The sequence below is a fragment of the Adiantum capillus-veneris genome, chromosome 22, assembly GCF_014529385.1.
Source record: "Adiantum capillus-veneris isolate H3 chromosome 22, ASM1452938v2, whole genome shotgun sequence".
Lineage (NCBI taxonomy): Eukaryota > Viridiplantae > Streptophyta > Polypodiopsida > Polypodiales > Pteridaceae > Adiantum > Adiantum capillus-veneris.
In genome coordinates, this window is record NC_140952.1 from 65,204,498 (window position 1) to 65,225,264 (window position 20,767).

The window sequence follows — 20,767 nt, forward strand, 5'->3', positions numbered from 1 at the left end:
ATGTGGTTTGATGCTCAGGGAGACTAATGTGATTGCATTTTGAGCTCGGCAATGTATGCCTCGAGCATGTTTGTTGGCAGTCACAGGTAGAGCAGATATTTGTGTACTAGATTTGCAGGTGTTTGTAATGATGAATGCAAAGTGTGGAGATTTGGTGCATGCATTTGGAGTACGGTTTGATGCGCTTTGGTTGCTCATGTTTTTGAGAGTGCAGTTAGTTTGGTTATTGGTTTTGTGGCCGTTTTACTGACGAAACTCTGGTGAAATTTTCCCAGGAGTTTTATGCGCATCATTTATGCGATCTAGGTAGAGATTGCGGGTTGCACTCAGCATTTGCGTGCGGTGTTCTCTGCAGGTGGGAGATTTATGCGTGTGTATCCATCGATACCGCACATTGTGGGCTTGGTGATTAGCTCACGGGTTTGACAGGCGTACAGTTATCTTGGCACACTCACAGGAGTGAGTATTGTGATGTATGCTTGTGTGGCTACGAGCTAGGTAGCCGGATTCGAGCACTACTGGCTTGAGGTTTTTCAGCAGGTTTCAGCTACAGGTTTACAAGTTTACAGGCAGGTTTGAGGGCTTATTTGGGTGCTGAATTTTCAGCCATTGTTTCCTCTTTGCAGGTGTCCATGTATGGCTCAGTTGTAGGCTGATCTGGGACACGTTTATGACTTGTTTATGCAGTTGTTTAAGGGCTGAATTTTGGGGCTGATTTGCAGCCATATTTTACAGCCATATTTGCAGACTTTTGTTGATGCGATTCGAGCCAGTTTAGGGCTGATTTGGTTGACATTTGCTACTCATTGTTGGTTGCTCTTTTGCGAGCATTATGGCTGATTTTTCATTTGACTTCCAGCGTTATGGTCTGGCACAGTTTGATGGTGTAGATTTTGTTGCTTGAAAGGAACATATGCTTGTTGCATTGACAGATTTGGGGCAGGATAAACCCTTGCGTGGTTTATCGGCAAAGCCCAAGTCTATGAGTGATGATGATTGGCAGGATCTTGATGAGTTAGCCATGTCTACGATTCATCTGCATCTGGTTGAGTCTGTTGACTGACAGGTCTCGAGAGAGACTACAACTCATGCTTTATGGCAGAGTTTACATGCTATGTACGCGACATCCATGTCTACAGGGGAGTCTAGTCCCACTTCTATGTCCATGGGAGAGATTGTTCCCACACGCAAGTCTCGACGGCATAGAGACTTGACATGTTGGCATTGTGGACATAGAGGGCACATTAGGCGTCGATGTTTCAGGCGTTTGAGACAACGGAGGCGACAGATGTGTGATGCAGATTTGGGCATGACAGATGCTAGTGAGATCAGTACGGTGGTTACTGAGTATGCTTGTGATGGCGATGTCACATTTACATCTAGCTTGTGTTCAGACGATCTTATGTCTACGGATTGCATATCGGATTGCACATTGTCTTTACATTGGTTACTAGATTCAGATGCTACTTTTCATGTCACGTCGCATCGTGAGTGATTTAGCACGTTTTCTAGTGGGAGACTTGGTTGTGTGCACATGGCTGATGGTGCTGTGTATGACATTGAGGGTGCAGGAGACGTATGTTTGTCCTTGCCCAGTGGTATGAGATTTACCCTGCGTCATGTGCGTTATGTGCCAGATCTGAGACGGGATTTGATCTCAGTCAGACAGTTACGGGAAAGTGGATGTCAGATTTCGCTACGAGAGCGAGATTTTGTGATGCATTTGGGTTCGCTAGTGATTACGAGAGGTGCCAGGAGTGGTACATGTTACCCATTGCATGTGGATCACGGGAGAGACGGTGTTGTCTCTGTGATCATGCAGCCAGGTAGAGAGCGAGAGAGCAGGCGAGTCTCTTTTGCTCATGGGTTGCAGGGTACTTTGCATGGAGTGCAGAGTAGTGAGCTCGTTGTGCACACAGTTGGGGCACGACTTGAGCAGTCACACAGAGAGGTGACAGAGTCAGACATGCATGCTTTGCTAATGACTGAGCAAAGCAGAGAGTCAGTTGTGCGAGATACTTCTATGCAGGATAGACAGGTAGAGCGGTCTTGCTCTAGTGAGTCACAACAGGAGGATGTTGTGCAAGAGTCTATGCATACGGAGTTAGAGCATGAGAGCTCTAGTGAGTCACAGCAGATTGAGTGGTCATGTTTGCAGTGGATGATTGCAGAGGAGGCTGAGATGTCAGCAATTATGCAGTCATTCCTTTCTATGCTCGACAGTGAGCATGGGGATATAGTTGTGCAGGATATGTCTTCCAGCAGACACCTAGAGCAGCTGGTTTGCTCTGAGGTTGAATGACAGGGTGATGCGTCTTTTGCGGACAGTCAGGAGATGCATGTGGCTGACACGCCTTGTCAGTCAGAGATGCCTATTGCCAGGGATATATATGTTGATGCATGCTCCGTAGAGCTAGCAAGGCCCGCTAGCATTGCATCGGCATTCGGTGGTCTCATGTATGAGATGTTGATCTTGAGACTGGATATCGCAGCTGCAGTGGGAGCATATGCAGTTGGGGTTGTCAGTCGTTTGTTGACTGATGATGGCATAGTGCACGAGGGAGATATGCAGGTATTACGTACATACTTGCAGTACGTGTGCGGTACGTCTGGTGGTGTATGGACTTACACGGGAGCAGGACAGCCGGATGCACACGATCACAGCCCGCCAGTGGGCATCGGTTGAGAGCGGTTTTCTCTCGCCTTTTGTAGTCTTTAGACTAGGTTCTCTTGCTTAAAGGCACAGTCGCCTTTAAGTGGGAGGTTGTTGGGGTATAGGCGCCTGTGCCTTGCCCGGCTGCCCAGAGTCTGGGCGCCCACTGACTTGTATACCTTATACATAGCATAAGTGTATAGGGGGCTGCTCACTCTTGGAGTCTCCCCACCCACATCGTGTGTGTCTCCTTCTCTCTCTCTCACTCTCCGTCTGTGGTGCTCCCCGATCCCCTTCATCACCGACTCTCCTTCCTCTCGTTGGGCTTTCTGGAGCTGAGAGGCTACACCCCAAAGTACTCTCTCTCTTATGTATTCTTTCAAGAATAGTCTCCTAAGAGTAGGGTAAATCATTTTTTCTTCCACCCTTAGGGTTCTATACCAATCCCCAACCTTTCCACTTAAGGTTAGGCTTAAAGCATTACTCTTATGCAGGTCATTGTGTTCTCCTAGAGAATCGCATATTTGTTCAAACACTTCGATATGCTTTCTCACATCCCTGTCTCCACTAAATTTTTATGTGAGCTTGGCTATTTGTACTGCCTTACTTCTAGGCTCTCTATCAGGCGTGTTACACATATTCTCAGCAATAGATCGACCAATAGCTTGAGCAAATGTTGCCAAGTCACCTAAGTGAGCAGGAACCGTGGGTGGAGGTGCTCCAGAGACTACATGTGGAGTAGGTATTGGCATTGGGCTTGGTGCACAGGAAGCCGTTGGATTCCATGTTGGTATCGTGTTGTGCCATGTGACGGCCCAAAGTTCATATGTGTGGCCCTAGGCATAGCAAACCTCGGATGCGACATGCTAAGGCTAGCCGGTATAGTCCCATGGAAATAAGAACTTGGGTGTTGTGGTTGTGGAGCATAGGTTGTGGAAACAATGGGAGAAGTAGGGACTACATGAATACGATGACCCATAGGTGCATACGATTGATACACACTTGTAGGTACTGTTGCAGGCATTGAGCTACCATGTAGTGGTGCTTTACTAACAAATGAGGTGCATGGCGTGTTTCTCGGCATGCCCATCATTGGGATGGGCATGGTAGCCGTGGTGTCATTAAGGGAAAGATGAGATAGACTTGGAAAGGTAAAGCTATCACTTGTGGGCTCAGATTGCAATGAGACCCCTGGCGAAACAATATGTGGAGGATCCATCGAACTTACCGAGAGAGTCTCCATTTGCGATAAGGTCGGTTGTTTAGCCTTTCCTGTATCCAAGAATCTCATGAGACCCGTTGAAGGTATGTGGATCCCCTTGTTCTATCTCTCTAACTTAATGACCCTATGGATGACTTCACAAACTCTTTGTCGTTGATCCTCCACACTAGTAGCATCCATTGTGGATTGTAAGATATCTAACCAACCCACGTGATAGGTGTGACCTGTGTATAGATCGGTTAGAGTTTCTGTTTGTAGTTCATACTCCCAGTTCTCATTTAAGAATGCTCCATCTAGGATTGAAGTGCTAGGAGTGTCTTTTGAACTAGATGCAATGTGGCTCTCTAAGAGTTGGCCCTTAGCGGTTGCTAAGTCAGGATACTCGATTGCTCTCCTAACAAGGATATTGACATAGGGACTTTCGCTTTTAACTCTCTTCATTGCTTCGCCTTGCGTAAGCTCTCGATTTCCTTTTCCCTTGCTGCAAGGATATACCGCTCAACCTCTTGCACTTTGGCAAGGCTTCTACCATCAGGTAATATAACCTCAAAGGGAAATAATTCTGAAGAGTCAGGGGGTGTAGTGAATGGAGTATTCACGTGCACATTCTCTAAGGACATATGGTCTACGTTGGTCATGAATGGAGAATTTACTTCCCCGTCCTGCTTATTTACATCACTAGCTCCATGTTCGGAGCGAGTGACTCTACTAAAGGTTTCCTTTAAACAACTAAGCACGCTCGGTTCAGACTGTGGACCCATGGCATGCATGTCTTGACTTGAGCTATCGGGATTAAACATTAGGAAACCCTCCATGACGTCGTAGTCAGAGGAGGAGTCACTAGCCGCTATGTTCGGGTCTTGGTTTGTACTACCTTGGGTCCTCACCGAGGGCCTGTAACCTAAGGTAGGTGGATATTGAGAACTCGTATAAGTCGAAATTCTCTCTTGTTGCTCCGTCTCTAGTACATGACCAGAGTGCAGATGCATGTGCCTTTGACGTCCTATAAGCGTCGAAGAATAAACTCGTCGCTTATTTTTTTAGGCGTCCGTTTTTACTCGTTTTTTTAATGTTTTTTAATGATCGATTTTTTGATTAAAGTGTGTGATAGCTCAAAACGAGCGTATCACTCAAAGGGTCGCGGTGTGCTTTACAACACAACGTTTGGTCATCTGAAGCTCCGTTGATCCTCAAAAAAGTCAATTTTTAGCTACGTGTGATGTTAAAATACGTAATTTTAAAGGGCGATTAAAGCCTGAGCGTGAGCGTGAACTTGGGCTTGGGTCTGGGATTGGGTCTGCGAAATATTCCCGATTCCGGTCATACCTTTAATTTTTTTAAAATTTTTTAGAGATAAGATCGCCGTGGCCTGCGCGCGAACGCACACACTCTACCTTCTTATTTACAATTAATACACCTACTGTTACACACTAACACACTTCATTAGCTCTCACCGATCTACTTCCTAATTATTATACATTACATTATACAGAACTAATAACCTTAATACTAACAACTTATCACACAGAAAACAAAACACAGTATTTTTCAAAACTTCATTAACAAAGACATACACAGTAGCAAAAACAAAATCTTTCTTCTCAACACACACACCTTCCTTCCCTACTTTTCTTACAATCGAAATTGCACCACAAAAGAAGCACAAAGTGTCATTCAAGTTTAGTGTATGACATTCACCGACAACGACGCCAAAAATGTGCGCGTCTGTCGCACGTGTCAATGCAAGGAACTTGCCAATACACTGTGGACGAGCCACAAATGACTCCAAGCACGCAACTAGCTTAAACTAGTAAGCTCAAAGAAAACGATGGTGTGTCACTCACCGCTCTTGCTGTCGTGGAGGATTCCTCACCACGAAGATGAGGGAGACGCCGCTACGCCACGCTCAACCGCCTCGCCGTCGTCGTGCCGCTACAATGCTCGATCGTTCTCTCTCTCTCTCTCTCTCTCTCTCTCTCATGCATACACACACACAAAGAGATGAAGAAGAAGAAGATGGAGATGAAGCAAGAGCACTCTTCAATTGCACAAATGAGAGAATAAATGAATTTTAGGTTTAGTTGACTTTTATATGAGTTTGCCCCATTCACATTTGGACGCACATGCTTAACCAACTAATCTTTTGAATGTTCCAGTTAGAGTGCGCCTCTCATCGACGATCACTCTTATCCTTTTCCTATTGGATCGACAAGCTCAATACCTGACTTTACCAAATAAATAATACAACGTCCGTCGTAGGTGATAAGAATGTACGTAAGGGGTAACAACAACAAAAGAAGATTTACTAAAGAAAAAAGACGAGAAAATCTAAATTGTTGAGAGCAAATGACACCGTACTTAGCTAAAGGGAAAATGTTCGAAGAAATGTGAAACATACGGATGATATTTAGATTGACATATTCTGCTTCAAGACGCTTATCATAGATATCTACTTTTAATCCCAAGGGAGTCTGAAAAATCTTAAGGTCTAAAAAGACAAAACGATCACTATTTGTGGTACAGTTAAGTTCACAAAACTCCTTAAGATAAATTCCTCCACCTACAGTACTCGAATTCAAGTACATAAAATCTTGAAATGAAAGAACGTCGAGAACAAAAATATCATCTACAAAGCGTCTTACATTGCATAACTTGTGCAATGTAAAGCTAAGCATAATGATTGCATCAAGAGGTGGGTAGATGGGAGACCATCAAGCAATGCATGCACAATGAATACAAGCAACTCAAAGGGATCAATACATTTAATGCACTTTAGTAGTTTGGAAGGCTATGATGGAATTCATGAATAGGAAGGAGCAAGGGATTGCGAGCAGACGTGTAGAACCTTAAATTGTGTAAAAGGCCAGAGCCCAAAAGAAGAAGAAGAAGAGAGCATTGCATGTCATTGGTCTGGCTTCATCGCAGGAGGGAAGCAGGATGTTGGAATTGTCAGATGCCCTTGTGATGTGTGGATCTGACAACATAGGAAAGAAACTCGATTTAAACACAGACAACGAATTGGATTTCACGCAAGGAGGTTTAATTTCAATAGGTTTCTTGCAAGCGAATAATTGAGGCAACAGTGTGTCCTTAGCGGGCAAGATGTTTTGTCGAACACTTGTCGCTATCATTCCACCTGAGTTTGAGTAACTTGTGTAGGAGTACATGCTGACCTAGGTTCAGTGCACCCTAGTAATCACAGTGCCTCGGAAATGCATTCGCAGGCTTTCTCAAGAATTTTTGGAAAATCCCTCGATCCATCCCATGCTGTTTTCTTTAAAGCTTATGAATGTTTGTGTCTCTGTTTAGATGTTTGCGATAGTGAAGACATTGGAGAAGTTCTGATATATCGGCTACAAAATGAAATCCATGGTGTCTCAAAACTCTATAGATTGTAGGCACAGCAAGCAATTATTCATGATGCATCTGAAAACTTTATCAAAGGTAGTGACAGGTAATGGGTAATCAGTTGTCACGGTCCATTTCATGGAGTATCGTGTCCACAAGAACCTTCACATGGCTGAATATTACAGATTTTCAGCGTGGGAACACCATTATGTACACAAATAGCCTTATACCCTATGTTTTCAGTCCTCTGAACGTAGCAGACCTTACAAACTTCCAACAGCAGTGAGATAGATAGCAGTGTGCAGACATTAAAGACCAGAAAAATTAAAAGTAGAACCTGGCTATGGATTGTAGAGCAGGCCTTGAGCAGACCAGAGAAAGATTCCAGTAGGCAGCAAGCAGTGTGTTTTGGAAATGCTTGGCCTCACACCTCCCATACTTGAGGTGAGAGTTGCAAATTATACTAAGCACAATGGGAGCGTAATTGCATTAAAAACTCCATGCAATTCTTCAGTTGTTGATACAACGTGCACTGACTACTCTGTATCTTTATTGAAGATGCAAAATGAAACAATTTTGCCTATCTGATTGCTGAGTGTTTACATCACCCTCTGTTGTTGGTTTTTTTGGTCATGGTTATGAGGATTCGAGGAGGGAAGAGTTCTCTTTCCTCAAAAATGGGAACGGGGTCAACCTACAAGCGATGCAGCAGATAAGTACGCAGGCTGTCCCTAAGCACGCGGTGTCTATAAGCATCTTACCTCAAAGGCGCAACGTTAAAGAGGAAGCTAAACTCTGGTCACCTCTGATTTTGTGTATATCAAGTCGTTAATAAAGTTGGTGACACAGGCCGCAATAATCAGAAAGGAAACGAGAGAGAGGTTAAAGAGGGAGAGTGAGAGGGGGAGGAAGAGGGAGAGGAAGAAATGAAATGAAATGAAATGTTATATTAACGTCTTCAAAAGGCCAAAATAACCTATGAGACCAATCTGTTACAAAATGGTGAATCTAATACCATATCTGGGTACAAAAGAACGAGAACAAGGCGTCCACAGGACGAGTGGCACTGCCGGTTGAACAATTAACAATCTTCTGTACCTGAAGAAAAAATCTTGGAAGGCCTTGCAACTGGACATCTTTTTCTGGTATAGCGATATAAAATCCCCTCTTGCTGTTGAATGGCATCTTTAAATTTGGCAAATCTAATGTCTCTCTATATTTCTTGGCAAGTGCTTAAATCGCTATATTTAGCTGTTGACAGGATCTATCCTCACAAAGTGCAAGCAGATGCTAAAAAGGGCATGTATGTAGATAGATACTCCTTTCATGTAGAGCTTTAAATTTGGGGTGCTGGCACATGGACTCTTTGATATCAGTGATAAGGAGGCTTCTTCCTGCCTTAAGGACCTGGAATCTCATAGAGAACCCATTACTTGAAAAGACAACATGATCCTAAAGAGCAATGATTGACTGCAACTTTACCTCTCCAAGAGCAGGAAGAACTTCCACTGCTTTGAGCAGGATAATACTAGCAACAAGAGCCCAACTCCGGCCTCTTGTGCTAGAAGAATCTGTCGCATTATCTACAGTTTTCTTTTGCCAAAAACAGAAGTGACAAAGGACCCAGTCTTTGTATGAACAGGAATGCTTTGTTAGCTTGCAGACAAATACCAACAACTTGCTTCCCAATGAAATTTCTTTTGTACCATTGTGAAATAAAGTGGCATAACGACCTTGAACTTACCAATGTCCTTAGGGAACTTCAGGAGTACTCTTGAAAGTCTAAAAAACAGCTTTTCATTACTGGTTAACTCCTCCTTCAACTCACAAAGAGTGCAAAGAAAGTGTGAGAATAAAAGAAGCCTATTCAAATAATTCACAATCCATTTGGTAGCGAGTTATAAGAACCATTTTGAGTCCTCCTTACTAGACAATCGTGACGAGTATATATAGTCACAACATCCTTCAATGGCTGAAGGAGATTTGCTCGGAGACGCATTGACCTACAATAAGAAGCATCTAAAGACAGTTAAGCAAATATACCCACAAGCTTAAATGATTAAAATTCTCATATACTTAGTTCCTTGGTCAAACATCGACCTGCAGTGACATCATCGTAATGAAGACTAAGAAGAACCACTGCAACATGTTAAGAGGCGAACAGAGGGGAATCCTAAGGTTATAATACAATTCGGTTCAAGCTGCAAGATGAAACTTTCAACACCATAATTTGCCAAAGTTCGCAAGTGTCATCAGCAAAGCAAGGTTTTGAATACCTTGTCGAATCATTACCCATATGATCCACTGATCCATTAACACTAACCTAAGGTACGACCTTAAGGTGATTAGTTCTGCTCATTCTCAATGAGCAGGGCAATTGAGAATCTCTTTATATCTAAATATTTTTTGGTCTCAAGCTCAGTACAAAGACCCAGCAAATGAGTCATGATGTTGCAGCATCTAGTTACTGGTGACAAAATCTTGCCTAAGCGAATGATGGATCACAATAATTCCTTTCTCGTTTCCCACCCTGAAACATAACCTTACATTAAACAGGGAAGGTCACGCAGAACTATTTAGTCACTGTGGTGCTTTTAGTACTTGGTTAAGGAAGAGAATCTAACCATCTAAGAACAGCAGCTGCTGCCCCTAGGCAAAGATAGTACTATTTGAAATACCCATCAAGACTAAAAGCCGAAGGTTCTTTGGCTGCCAAATTCTTCACATGGTAGCACCCTGGACCACAGTAAAGGATCCATATGTAGAAGATGTTCTAGTTCTCTCTTTAATTTGCAGAGAGGGAGGAAAACACGTCCTTGAGCTTAAAGAATGGATGTCATTACTACGGTGTGAAGATGTAGACCAGACATGCCAGTAGGCTGACAGAAGAAAAATGCAGCTGACCTTTTTAGCTTGCACATGATTGAAGAGTCCGAATGTGCCTGCCGAGCCTTGGGGATTTGTGCCGGAGGGCAGCACAATGATTTCAATAGGGTCGAAGAGGTGCAGCATTAAAGTAGTGGTGTTTGTATAGGACTGTGAGATGCGCTCCTCAGGTCGAAGGCAGCCAGCCCTACGTACCTGAGTCCAAGCACAATGTGCCAAGCATACACACGCGCAAAACTTCTTGCATGTAAGGATGCATGCAGTGAAACTCTCTCTCTCTCTCTCTCTCTCTCTCTCTGGTGTCTGCGTCGTACCTCCGCTCGACTCTCGATAATGGCCACAACGATGTGATCATGTGATTGTGTAGCCGAGGACTCGGGAGTCTTGCTGCTGCGCCTGCTGGAAATGCTCCGCTGCCCAGTGGCATATCCCGCGAGCCCGTGTGCGTGTAAATGTGCGCTCAAACTCACAGTTGGCCAGGTGAACCCGACTCGTGGCGCACGTGCCACGCTTCAACCCTCTTTCTCAAAGAAAGCGAAATTGAAGGCCACACTTTTTGTAGTCAAATCGAATTTGTCCGGCAGTGCCAACAAAGATACTACTACTAGAATCCGTCCTCATCCTTACTCTGGATGTCGAGAGAGTATGGCTCGAATCCTCTGCTGTAGTCTTGAACCTGCAGGTCCTGCACAACGATCTACTCCCCACACAAACTTCCCAAATCACCAACTGTCAGCTGCCGGGGGAGATTCATCACTCGTCAAAAAGTTCGAGATAAACGATTTTCCTATTTTGACTTACGCTCTACGGGCTGAAATTGGCTTATCATTCACCCTCCCTTTCTGCCGAAAGGCAGTGCCAACAAAGTTTCAAGACTCCGCAGGGTGAAGAAGTAATCACCCATGTAACCACCACCTCAGCTTGGGCGTTGAACATGCTGTGTGAAGATTTTCAATCTCCTATTGTGGGGGCCATACTATCAAAAGGTTATATGAGCTTCTTGAAAACCTAGATGAACAAAGGAGGACCACCATCGTAGATGTACAGGGCCATCCTCCAAGAGTGGATTTACCGGCAAATTTGATGAACAATTCTCTAAGCTGAAAACCACTCCTTGATGCAATATATCGCCCATGACAAGGAATCCTAGGAACATGACTTCAAGGATCATTTCACAGAGAAGCCAACATTGAAAGATCTGCAATATCCTGAATGGGCTCCTCCCCTACAGCTGCACATGCAACAATTCCATTTGTCCTATCCCAAGAGATACAGAGGTCCAGCTTGCTAATGAAATGAGTATATGTGATGCTAGCTCCCCAGAACGAGCCAACGGAGTTGTGTTGGATGACAGGCAACCAGGATTTCTATCCGGTAACCTTGGTGCTTGGGAGGTTTCCCAAACTGGCCCCGTTTTCTATGCAAACTACAACGGAGTAGACCAACTCGCAAAGAGGGAGGGTCTCCCGGCTACCTACACCGCCTATTTACAATCGTTGGACTAATCACCCTCTTGGCCTCATTTTAAGTGACTGGCCACACTGGCCGGGTTCACACTGCATGCGCCCAGACACTGGATAGACACTGGATACCTGTGCCGATGGTGTCATAGACTAGGTCCCCTCTACTGCAATGGGGACATAAAACAATGCAAAGCTCTTAGATACAATAAAACATCTACGATTAGACCCCTAGAGACCACTCTCATCGAGCTCCTAAATGCCGTTGAAAACAAATTTCAGGTTCATGTTTGGGAATAGGATGTGAATCTGTGGATAAAATTGTGCATCCTTACACATATTAGGGAATAGAATGAGAATCTGGGGATAAAATTGTGCATCCTTACACCTTTCCCATTTCATAGTTCCCTCAAAAGCCATTATAATCCTTATTGCCTGTGTTGCATGAAACGTTTCCAAACAAGAAACAGTAGCCTGCAAATGGCAACTTGAAACAATGTGCAAAACCTAGGAAACGCCGGGGTTATACTCAATGGAGGCTACATGGGCACATGAAAAACCCCAAGATGATGAATTCGTTGATGCTTAATGCTTACAGATGAGCATGCACAAGCCCCAAAAGCATTAACCTTGTTCATTTCTTGCATGTTTTGCAAGGAAGTTACAACATCGAACCGCCTCTTTTGGCTGGAAACGCATAAGGACCGTTTCCAGCCCTGAGGATGGCGTTTCGTGCAACGCAGCTTATTGCTATGTCTTACAAAAGCAAGATAAGAAGTGCTACCAGTACCAATCAAACAGCCAAGCAAACACATAAGGTACAGAATATCAGAACGCATGCTAACCCCAGCTATCCAGCACAACAGAACCAGGAGAAACAGCATGGTCTTGAAAAAGGGTTTCAGAGTTTGCCACATCTCCGAGACTAAAAGAATTTGTTTTCTTTGCACTGAGATTAAGGCATGTGAAATGCACATACAGAGTACGACCAACATTCAAAGATTGCATTTAATTAATAACAACCATATATATGTCAAAATTCATGTTGTATTGCAGGCATACCATCGCTAGTACAAAAAGAGATTAGTACACATCAATGTCTGATCAGTTAATAATCATAACGCAAACCTCAAACCATACATGGTCACGATCAGTAACACAAGCAGCCCTCTATCTCTGCAGCACAAACTCTGTGAACTGATGATTTTGGAATGTTGCAGAGAAAAGCTAATCACAAACATTTGGGCAGAAGGTTTTAAAACCCTGAGCTCTAAGGTTTCCTAAACCAATACATCCATTTAATGCCTTTTTTTTGGCACTATGTTCAAATCAATGGTTAGGGCAACAAGTAGAAGTGACAAAGATTAAAAACTGACCTTTGTTACCTTGGTAAGATTTAATTTGAAGCATTATTCTCATAAAAGCACTCTAGCGTCTGCACCTATAATTCATGGATTCTGGTTTAGAAACACAGAGAATAATGGCATAGAGATAGGTTCTCTTTTCAATGAGGGGTGTGTGTCATTGATGAAAGCAACAACCTTGACCCCAGTTCACTTTGTGTTTAGCTTATCACCCTCTATATGCGCCAAAGTCCTCTTGCAAAAGATCAACTTTTCTTCGATATGCATACGCTCTAGCTAATGTACATTGCATAGATAACTCTTTCCTATGATCCAGTTACTCTAGGTATGCACAGGCTTCGATCATTCACATGCGTGCTGTGTTCACATCACATGGTGTTTATTTTGAGTATAAAATCAGAATCCATACAAAACTAGTTTTTCAACTCATGTGAAAGGCTAGCAACACAATGAGGCACGTGACCAATGCTTCTTAACCGCTCTTCCAGGCCATTCAGCTTTTTTAATAGCTCGCTATTAAGAAGGCTTTTATCACCCACGGTAAAGCCATGTATCTTGCTGCCTACCTCAACAAAGGCCACTCCAGGCACCTTCCACAATGCCGCTGAGCTTCGCATCTCATTTACTGCTATCCACTGGTCCCACATGCCAGCATTGGCGTATACCTCCAACATAAGTGCGTATATTGTAGGCTCGCTCGCATCCAACGCACGAAGGTTATCAAAACAAACTTTGGCCAGATCAACTTCACCCCAAGTTTTGCTGTGGGTAAGAAGCGATCTCCAGCCCACCTCACAAGGTGGAAATGGCATACTCTGAAGTAATCCCTGTGCGTCGCTTATGTTACCTGATCTACCAAGAAGATCTACCATGCACATGTAATGATCGAGTGCTGGAGCTACACCATATTTACTCTTCATCGACTCAAAATGACAACAGCCCACCTCCAAACGACCTGCGTGACTACATGCTGACAAAAGCGAAACAAACGTCACATCATCAGGTACTAGCCCTTCCTTGAGCATATCCTCAAAAAACTCCATTGCCATATTATGTGCTCCAAGTTGCCCACATCCAGCAATCATAACATTCCAAGTTACGGCACTTTTCTTTGGCATTTCCATGAACACTTTGCATGCCCCTTCACAGCTTCCACATTTGAAGTACATGTCGACAAGGGCACTTCCAACCATACTGTCTACCTCCACTTCTTGGTCAAGTATGTATGTATGGATTGCTTTTCCTTGATTGAGCCCTACTACTAAAGAGCTGGCCTGCAAAAAGTTTATTAAAGTGACTCGATCCAGGCGTATGCCTTCCTGCTGCATTTGTTGAAACATTTGAAGAGCTTCCTCACTACGACCATTTTGGGTACACCCTGCTGCCATTGCCGTCCACGTTACTATATTTTTTTCTGGTAAATGAAAGAAAAGCTCATGTGCATCTTCAAGACTTCCCTTTGTTGCATACATGTCAATGAGAGAGCTACCTACATTTAAGAGCTCCTCCAGTTCGTATTCAACAATGACACCATGTGCCATTCTTCCCTCTGACAGAGAGCTCATAAGGATGGAGGCCTTTAAGACAGCAACAAATGTCACATGATCTGGTTGCACATCCTCCTGCAGCATTCTCCAAAACAAAAGGAGTGCCGATTCAGCAAAGCCATGGTCAGCATAACCTGCTATCAGGGTGTTCCATGTTATTGTATCTTTTTGGAAAGATTCATCAAATAGTTTAACCGCATGCGGAAGGCTTCCACACTTGATATACATATTAAGGAGAGTGTTGCGGACAATGTCCACCAAAATATGGCCAAGGGCACTGATCTGCACATGTAGAAGAATTCCAAGGCGCAGGTCCAATAGCGTGACGCATGCATTGAGCACTGCAACGATGATATGGGCATCAGGAAGATGGGCACAGGAGAGATGCAAGTGGTTGTAAAACATAATGGCATCGTGTGGGCTTCCAAGCTTTGCTTTGGCTGCAATGATGGCAGACCATGCGAAGACGGTAGGATCAGGAATTCTGGAGAACGAGCAGGATGCATCGAGCAATATACCGCAGGCAGAGTACAAGCGGATGAGGTGGGCACCATAGAAGGAAAGGGTGTCAAGATCATGCTCTGCGAGAAAAAAGTGAAGAATTCTACCATCGAGGAGACGGGCTGTGCTGATGCTTACCTTCAGGAGGCTAGCGATGTCTCTGATGAATGAGGAGCTTCGCTGATGGGTTCTCTCTAGAGAGGCCAGCCTCCTCTCTTTTGCTTGGGAGTTGGAGGTCGAGCAAGTGTCTTGGCTTTAAATTTAACTCTCAGTCAAGTAAATATGCTAGAGCAAAGTATTAACAAAATTTAGTCTTAATTAGTTGGTCACACTAAGTAGTAGTAGGGGGGTCCCAGCTGAAAAAAGTTCAAAAGGGAGATGGAATCGGACATGATACCCTCTCAGCAAACCGGAATTCGATCGCGCAAGCAGGTGAGGGGAGATCGTTCAAGCAGAAAGCGGGCTAGGGGGGAAGCGCTCTCGCAAACGGGAGGCGGAAGAGGGGGGCCAAAGGCATGGTGAGGATTCGGGTGGTGCAGAAGTTGCGCGAGCGGCAGGCGAAGGCGGGGGAGGCAATTTTTTTTTTTTTTGTAAATGTAACATGGAGTTTCCTCAATACACGAGCGAAGAAGGGCTTGTGGTCTACAGCGGAGTAGACTTCTATGCACGCCTATGTTCGATTCCTCCATCCCTTTTTACACGGTGAGTGTTGAGGAGGATGCGTTATGAAGACCTAAGATTCGAAAGAATCTTAGAACAAACGAAAAAACCAGTAGACTAGCCAGTAGTAGTGTGACGGTAGTAATAATAGGGAGACAGGAAAAAGCTTAATGACCTCATCCTAAAGAACGGGGAGCCACAAAGAAGGAAAAATATCTTTCATTTTGAATTCTCATTCGTTTTAGTATAAAAGGAAGCTCATAATACAAAGAAAAAAGAGAGTATTATGGATATTACGAGTTTTAAGGAGTTTGTCCCTTTGATACCCTTAAAATAAAATTCATTTGTGTGACCACATCTTTACAAATTTTAGAAAATACCACTAATCCCACTAAGGCATAGCAGGACTCGGCTCTTAGTTTTGAACCAACAACCAAACTCACCACCATAAACTAAGGTTGCTTACACACTCAGGTGATGACAAAGATGGGCAACGGTTATGAAAACCAACATGGCAGTAGAAGATTATAAGTTTCGTTAATTTCGCAACCAAGTCTAGCAATTGCATGGCAAAAAGATTACAGGTTCCAAGCTCCCCTGTCCAAAGATGGGCAGTGGTTGAGCCACATACCCCACAGCTGAAAAATGAGAGTTGAACCAATTAGTTAACCAGACTTTGTTGAAATGTGGTCCCGAACTTAAATATATGAAATTGCTCCGTGTGTAAACCTTGCGTGCATGTCCCATTGTGAAATGGGCAAGCTCGTTTTTGGTGTGTATCTAGCCTAAATCAACACCTATGAAGAGAGAGAGAGAGAGAGAGAGAGAATATACACGCTCGCTTGCATAATATGCAGCCATGTTGTCGTGTGACTATGTGTCTACAACGAGAAAGATGGGAAAATAAAATCTTAAAGTAGTGTTTAAGGTGTGTCTCAGCTTAACCTTGAGCCGATTAGAAACAATCGGTTGAGAAATTGAAAAGGAAAAATTCCATTCGGAGCTTACAAAAAAATAGAGTAAAAGGATCGGCTTAAAGGGATTTGGGTTGGATTGTTGTCCCTTAACAATTGACGATATAATTTAGTGTGGGTATCGCATATGGTTGCTAGGGGGACATCGTTAAAGCAATTTCATGAGTAATTGAGAAATATGTCAGTTGCCACCAACAAGGCACAAGCTTGGGGTGCATTGGCACATGAACGAAATAAGGAGCTCACATCCTATGACTACAAGTTTTTGACATGAGCTTGGGTATGGGTATCGCATATGGTTGCTAGAGGGACATCGTTAAAGCAATTTCATGAGTAATTGAGAAATATGTCAGTTGCCACCAACAAGACACCAGCTTGGGGTGCATTGGCACATGAACGAAATAAGGAGCTCACATCCTATGACTACAAGTTTTTGACATGAGCTTGGGCAACAAAGCTTTTAGAGTTTGTGAGCATTTTTTGAGCTTTTTAGGACAAGTTTTCTTTGTTTGTCGAATGAGTTTTAAGGATTCTTTTTTTTAGCTTTTAGGGAGCTATATATAGATGAGGGCTTAGAGCCTATCGTAAAATTATATAGTTCTCTCTCAACTAAAGAGAAAACCAAAGTCAGAAAGGGTATTTTTGAAGGCACTCTCAGCAAGAGAGGGAACTCGGGATCAATGTAGACATTGTGAACGTAACTCAACAGGGGAGGAAATAAAGTGTTTATTGGTTTCAAAACAAAGAACCCGAGCCGAGAATTATTCTTGCAATGTAAATGAAGGGAACAAAGTTGTATTTTTCTTTAAGTAGAAGGACAATGCTTTTATGGCTTGAAACATGTAGAGTTCTTTCAATCTTTTATTGTTATCTCCCTTACACCCATAGCCGGAGACCTGCCTATCTGACTAAAGTAACACAACTTTTTTTTGTGCAAGATTATTTTTGACCCGGTGAACCTGACGTGAAGTAACCGAAACTTGAGCAGAAGCGAAGATGGCTGATGTACAAGTAGTAGGGATATTAACGATGCTAGATGGTTTTGTCCTTTTCTTCAACAACAAGGAAAATACGACTTGATTGAGATGATGCAAAGTGCTTTGGCTCGAGTAGATAGCCAAACAGAAAAGCAAAAAGAGATGAATGATGCAATGGAAAGGGAAATAAAATCAATGTTTAAAGAGTGCAATGACTTTCAAGGGCATGATCCTAAATGTAGTAGAGATGAAACTTTGTGGTGTTTTAGAAGAGCACATGATTATGACTTTTGAACAAGTAGTGAATCTAGAATTGATGAAAATGGTTCAAAAACTTGCAAGGGAATATTTTGAAATGCTTTTATACAAGAATGTTGTTATTATATTGACTTAGAGCAGGAAAGGTTGATAGCACAAAGTGAACAAGAGCAATCAGTGATTAGGGATATACTTGCTGAAGCAGACAAAATCAAAGATGGTTCAGAGGGTATATGTAAACAGCTTGATAGACATGTTGTCTAGGATTTAGAGAGTGCACATGATGAGGATATCTCAAATGAATCAAAATGTGTATGCAAAGCAACTGACCAAGAGGATGAACGAATGATCTAGTTGAGATATTAGCAGAGGGTGATTCATAGAGGGTGTTTGATTCAGACATCATCTCCAGTCCAGATGAGGATGAACATTAGCAGGGTGTCGTGATTTCACAAGAGATTACAAGTTTTGAGTCTTCATGCTTCGAAAATAGAGGAGGTGAATGTATTGGGTGTAAGTAGGTATCTGATCAAGCATCTAGTGTTAGGAAATAGGACATAGCTAAGTAGATATTAGAGTAGTTTACTTAATGGAGAGAGATAATTTTGACACACGAGAGATTAGAGAGAGGGAGAGAGAGAGAGAGAGAGAGTACACACGATATACGTGGTTCATCCAATGTGGTCTACATCCATGGGAAAGCAACCACTCAATGGCTTTAGTACTTCAAACAAGAAGTAGGTTACAAAGGGATTATACCCTTAATAGAGCTCCCACCTTGCTTCACTCTCACCATCTCACACTCACTTTGTTGCATCAACTTCACAATGCATCACAATGCCTTTTGTGTGTAGAAGAGGCCTCCTTTTATAGGCCAAAAGGGATGCCCTCTCCCATGAGAGGCAGCTTCCTGTAGCTACCCTTGCGTAGACAAGTCCAAGTTGGACTCTCCATTGCGCCCATGTGTGGCCGCCCTTGAAAAGACAAGTCCGCCTTAATATCGGCCACCGGCCATTAACTTTCGACCACCGGCAAACCGGCCAACTGACCGGCGTGTTCCAACCACTTTCCGTCCGGTCATAATATTCCGACGAAAAGGAATATTCTTGTGACCGTGAATTTTTGGTTTCTCGGCGGTAAGTGATTTTTCTTCGCGCACGATGGATTTTCCTCATAATGGGGGCCTTACTAATGTGTATTTTTAATAATAAAAATTACAAGGGGTAAGTCAGGATCCATACTTAACAATTTCCCACTTGGAGACTAATCTCCACACCAAACCTATGACTGCTTTCCATCCTTCCTTCTTATCCTTGAATGTTGATTGAAGATGAGCAAAAGCTCAACTATATACTCTTTGTTGACTACCTTTGTAAATATGTCACAGGATTTTCACTTGTGTGTACCTTTCCTAGCTTTAGTTGTCCCTCTTCCAAAAGAGTGCGTGATATCTCACCTCAATGTGCTTTTTCCTTGAGTGAAAAGTTGAATTCTTCGCAAGATGGATGGTGCTTTGGCTATCACTATACAAGACACGGTTGTCTTGCTTGTATCCAAGCTCCTCTAAAAATCTGTGTAGCCACATAATTTTTTTGGCTTGCCTCTGTTATTTCTACATACTATGCTTCCGTGGTAGAAAGTGAGACCACTTTCTATAGCTTTGAAGCTCAACTTACTGCCATGCCTCCAATTGTGAAGACATAGCCAGTAGTGCTCCTTCAAGTATCTTTGCCACCTGCCATATCTCCATTAGCATACACTTGCAAGAAAATAGCAATTCCTCCAAAGCATTTTTTTTTGTCCATTTTAGATACCTAAGTATCCACTTCACAGTTTGCCAGTTCTCTTTACCTGGGTTGTCCATGAACCTACTCACAACTCCCAATGCATGTGCAATATCTGGCCTTGTCCAGAACATAGCATACATTAGAGAGCCTACCACTGTAGCATATGGAACTTTAGACATATAGGCTATCTCCTCTTGTGTCTTTAGACACATATCCTTGGTTACTTTAAAGTGACCAGCCAAAGGTGTAGAAATCGATTTTGCATCTTGCATTGCAAACCTTTCTAGTACCTTCTTGATGTAATCCTCTTGAGATAGCTTTAATGTTTTCTTTGTCCTGTCCCTTGATATCTTCATACCAAGTATCCTCTTTGCAACACCTAAATCTTTCATTGAAAAGATTTAGACAGCTCCTCTTTTAGGTCTTTGATATTCTGCATGTTAGCACTTGCAATCAGCATGTCATCAACATAAAACATTAGTTGAACTTCCACATTCTTTGTGTAGACGCAATGATCTGAGTTGCATCTTCTAAATTTGTGATCTAGCATCCATCCATCAAACTTCAAGTACCATTGTCTTGATGCTTGCTTTAGACCATACAAGCTTTTCTTTAATCTGCAAGCCATTTTCTCCTTGCTCTTTACTTCATACCCCTTTGGTTGAAGCATGAAAATTTCCTCCTCTAAGTCACCAAGAGGGAACGTTGTATTTACATCCATTTGCTCAAGATTTAAGTCATGAGCAGCCACAAGGCTTAAAACAAGCTTAATTGAGTTCATTTTTACAACATGAGAAAATATTTCATTGAAATCAATACCTTTCTTTTGAGAAAACCCTTTTACCACAAGCCTAGACTTGTACCTTTTCTTCCCACCTTCTTCTTCCTTCAGCTTGTGCACCCATTTGTTCTGCAGTGCCCACTTACCTTTAGGCAGCTCAACCAACTCCCATGTTTGGTTGCTATGTAATGAGTCCATCTCCACTTGCATTCTCTTCATCCATTCTTCTTTGGATTTGTGTTGTATAGCTTCTTCGTATGATTTCGGGTCTCCAAAATATGAGATCAAGAGATAGTTGAAGGAAGGAACAAAATTTTTTGGAGGTATATCTGCTCTCGTAGATCTTCAG

The 20,767-nt window shown here is 43.0% G+C and overlaps 1 protein-coding gene and 1 pseudogene across 2 annotated transcripts; both read right to left on the reverse strand.

Moving 5' to 3' along the window:
- Positions 1 to 8,152: 8,152 nt before the first annotated feature.
- LOC147429494 (DNA mismatch repair protein MSH4-like) lies at positions 8,153 to 12,108 on the reverse strand (annotated as a pseudogene). Its single transcript, XR_015185883.1, has 5 exons — positions 10,424 to 12,108; positions 9,151 to 9,226; positions 8,968 to 9,040; positions 8,706 to 8,851; positions 8,153 to 8,630 (listed from the first exon to the last, which is right to left on the reverse strand). The product of XR_015185883.1 is annotated as a DNA mismatch repair protein MSH4-like (transcript).
- Positions 12,109 to 12,491: 383 nt separating this feature from the next.
- On the reverse strand, positions 12,492 to 15,549 carry LOC147429495 (pentatricopeptide repeat-containing protein At2g03880, mitochondrial-like). Its single transcript, XM_086495767.1, has 2 exons — positions 15,120 to 15,549; positions 12,492 to 14,964 (listed from the first exon to the last, which is right to left on the reverse strand). Exon 2 carries the CDS (start codon positions 14,883 to 14,885, stop codon positions 13,347 to 13,349), a length of 1,539 nt encoding a protein of 512 aa, XP_086351893.1. The 5' UTR covers positions 14,886 to 14,964; positions 15,120 to 15,549; the 3' UTR covers positions 12,492 to 13,346.
- Positions 15,550 to 20,767: the final 5,218 nt, after the last annotated feature.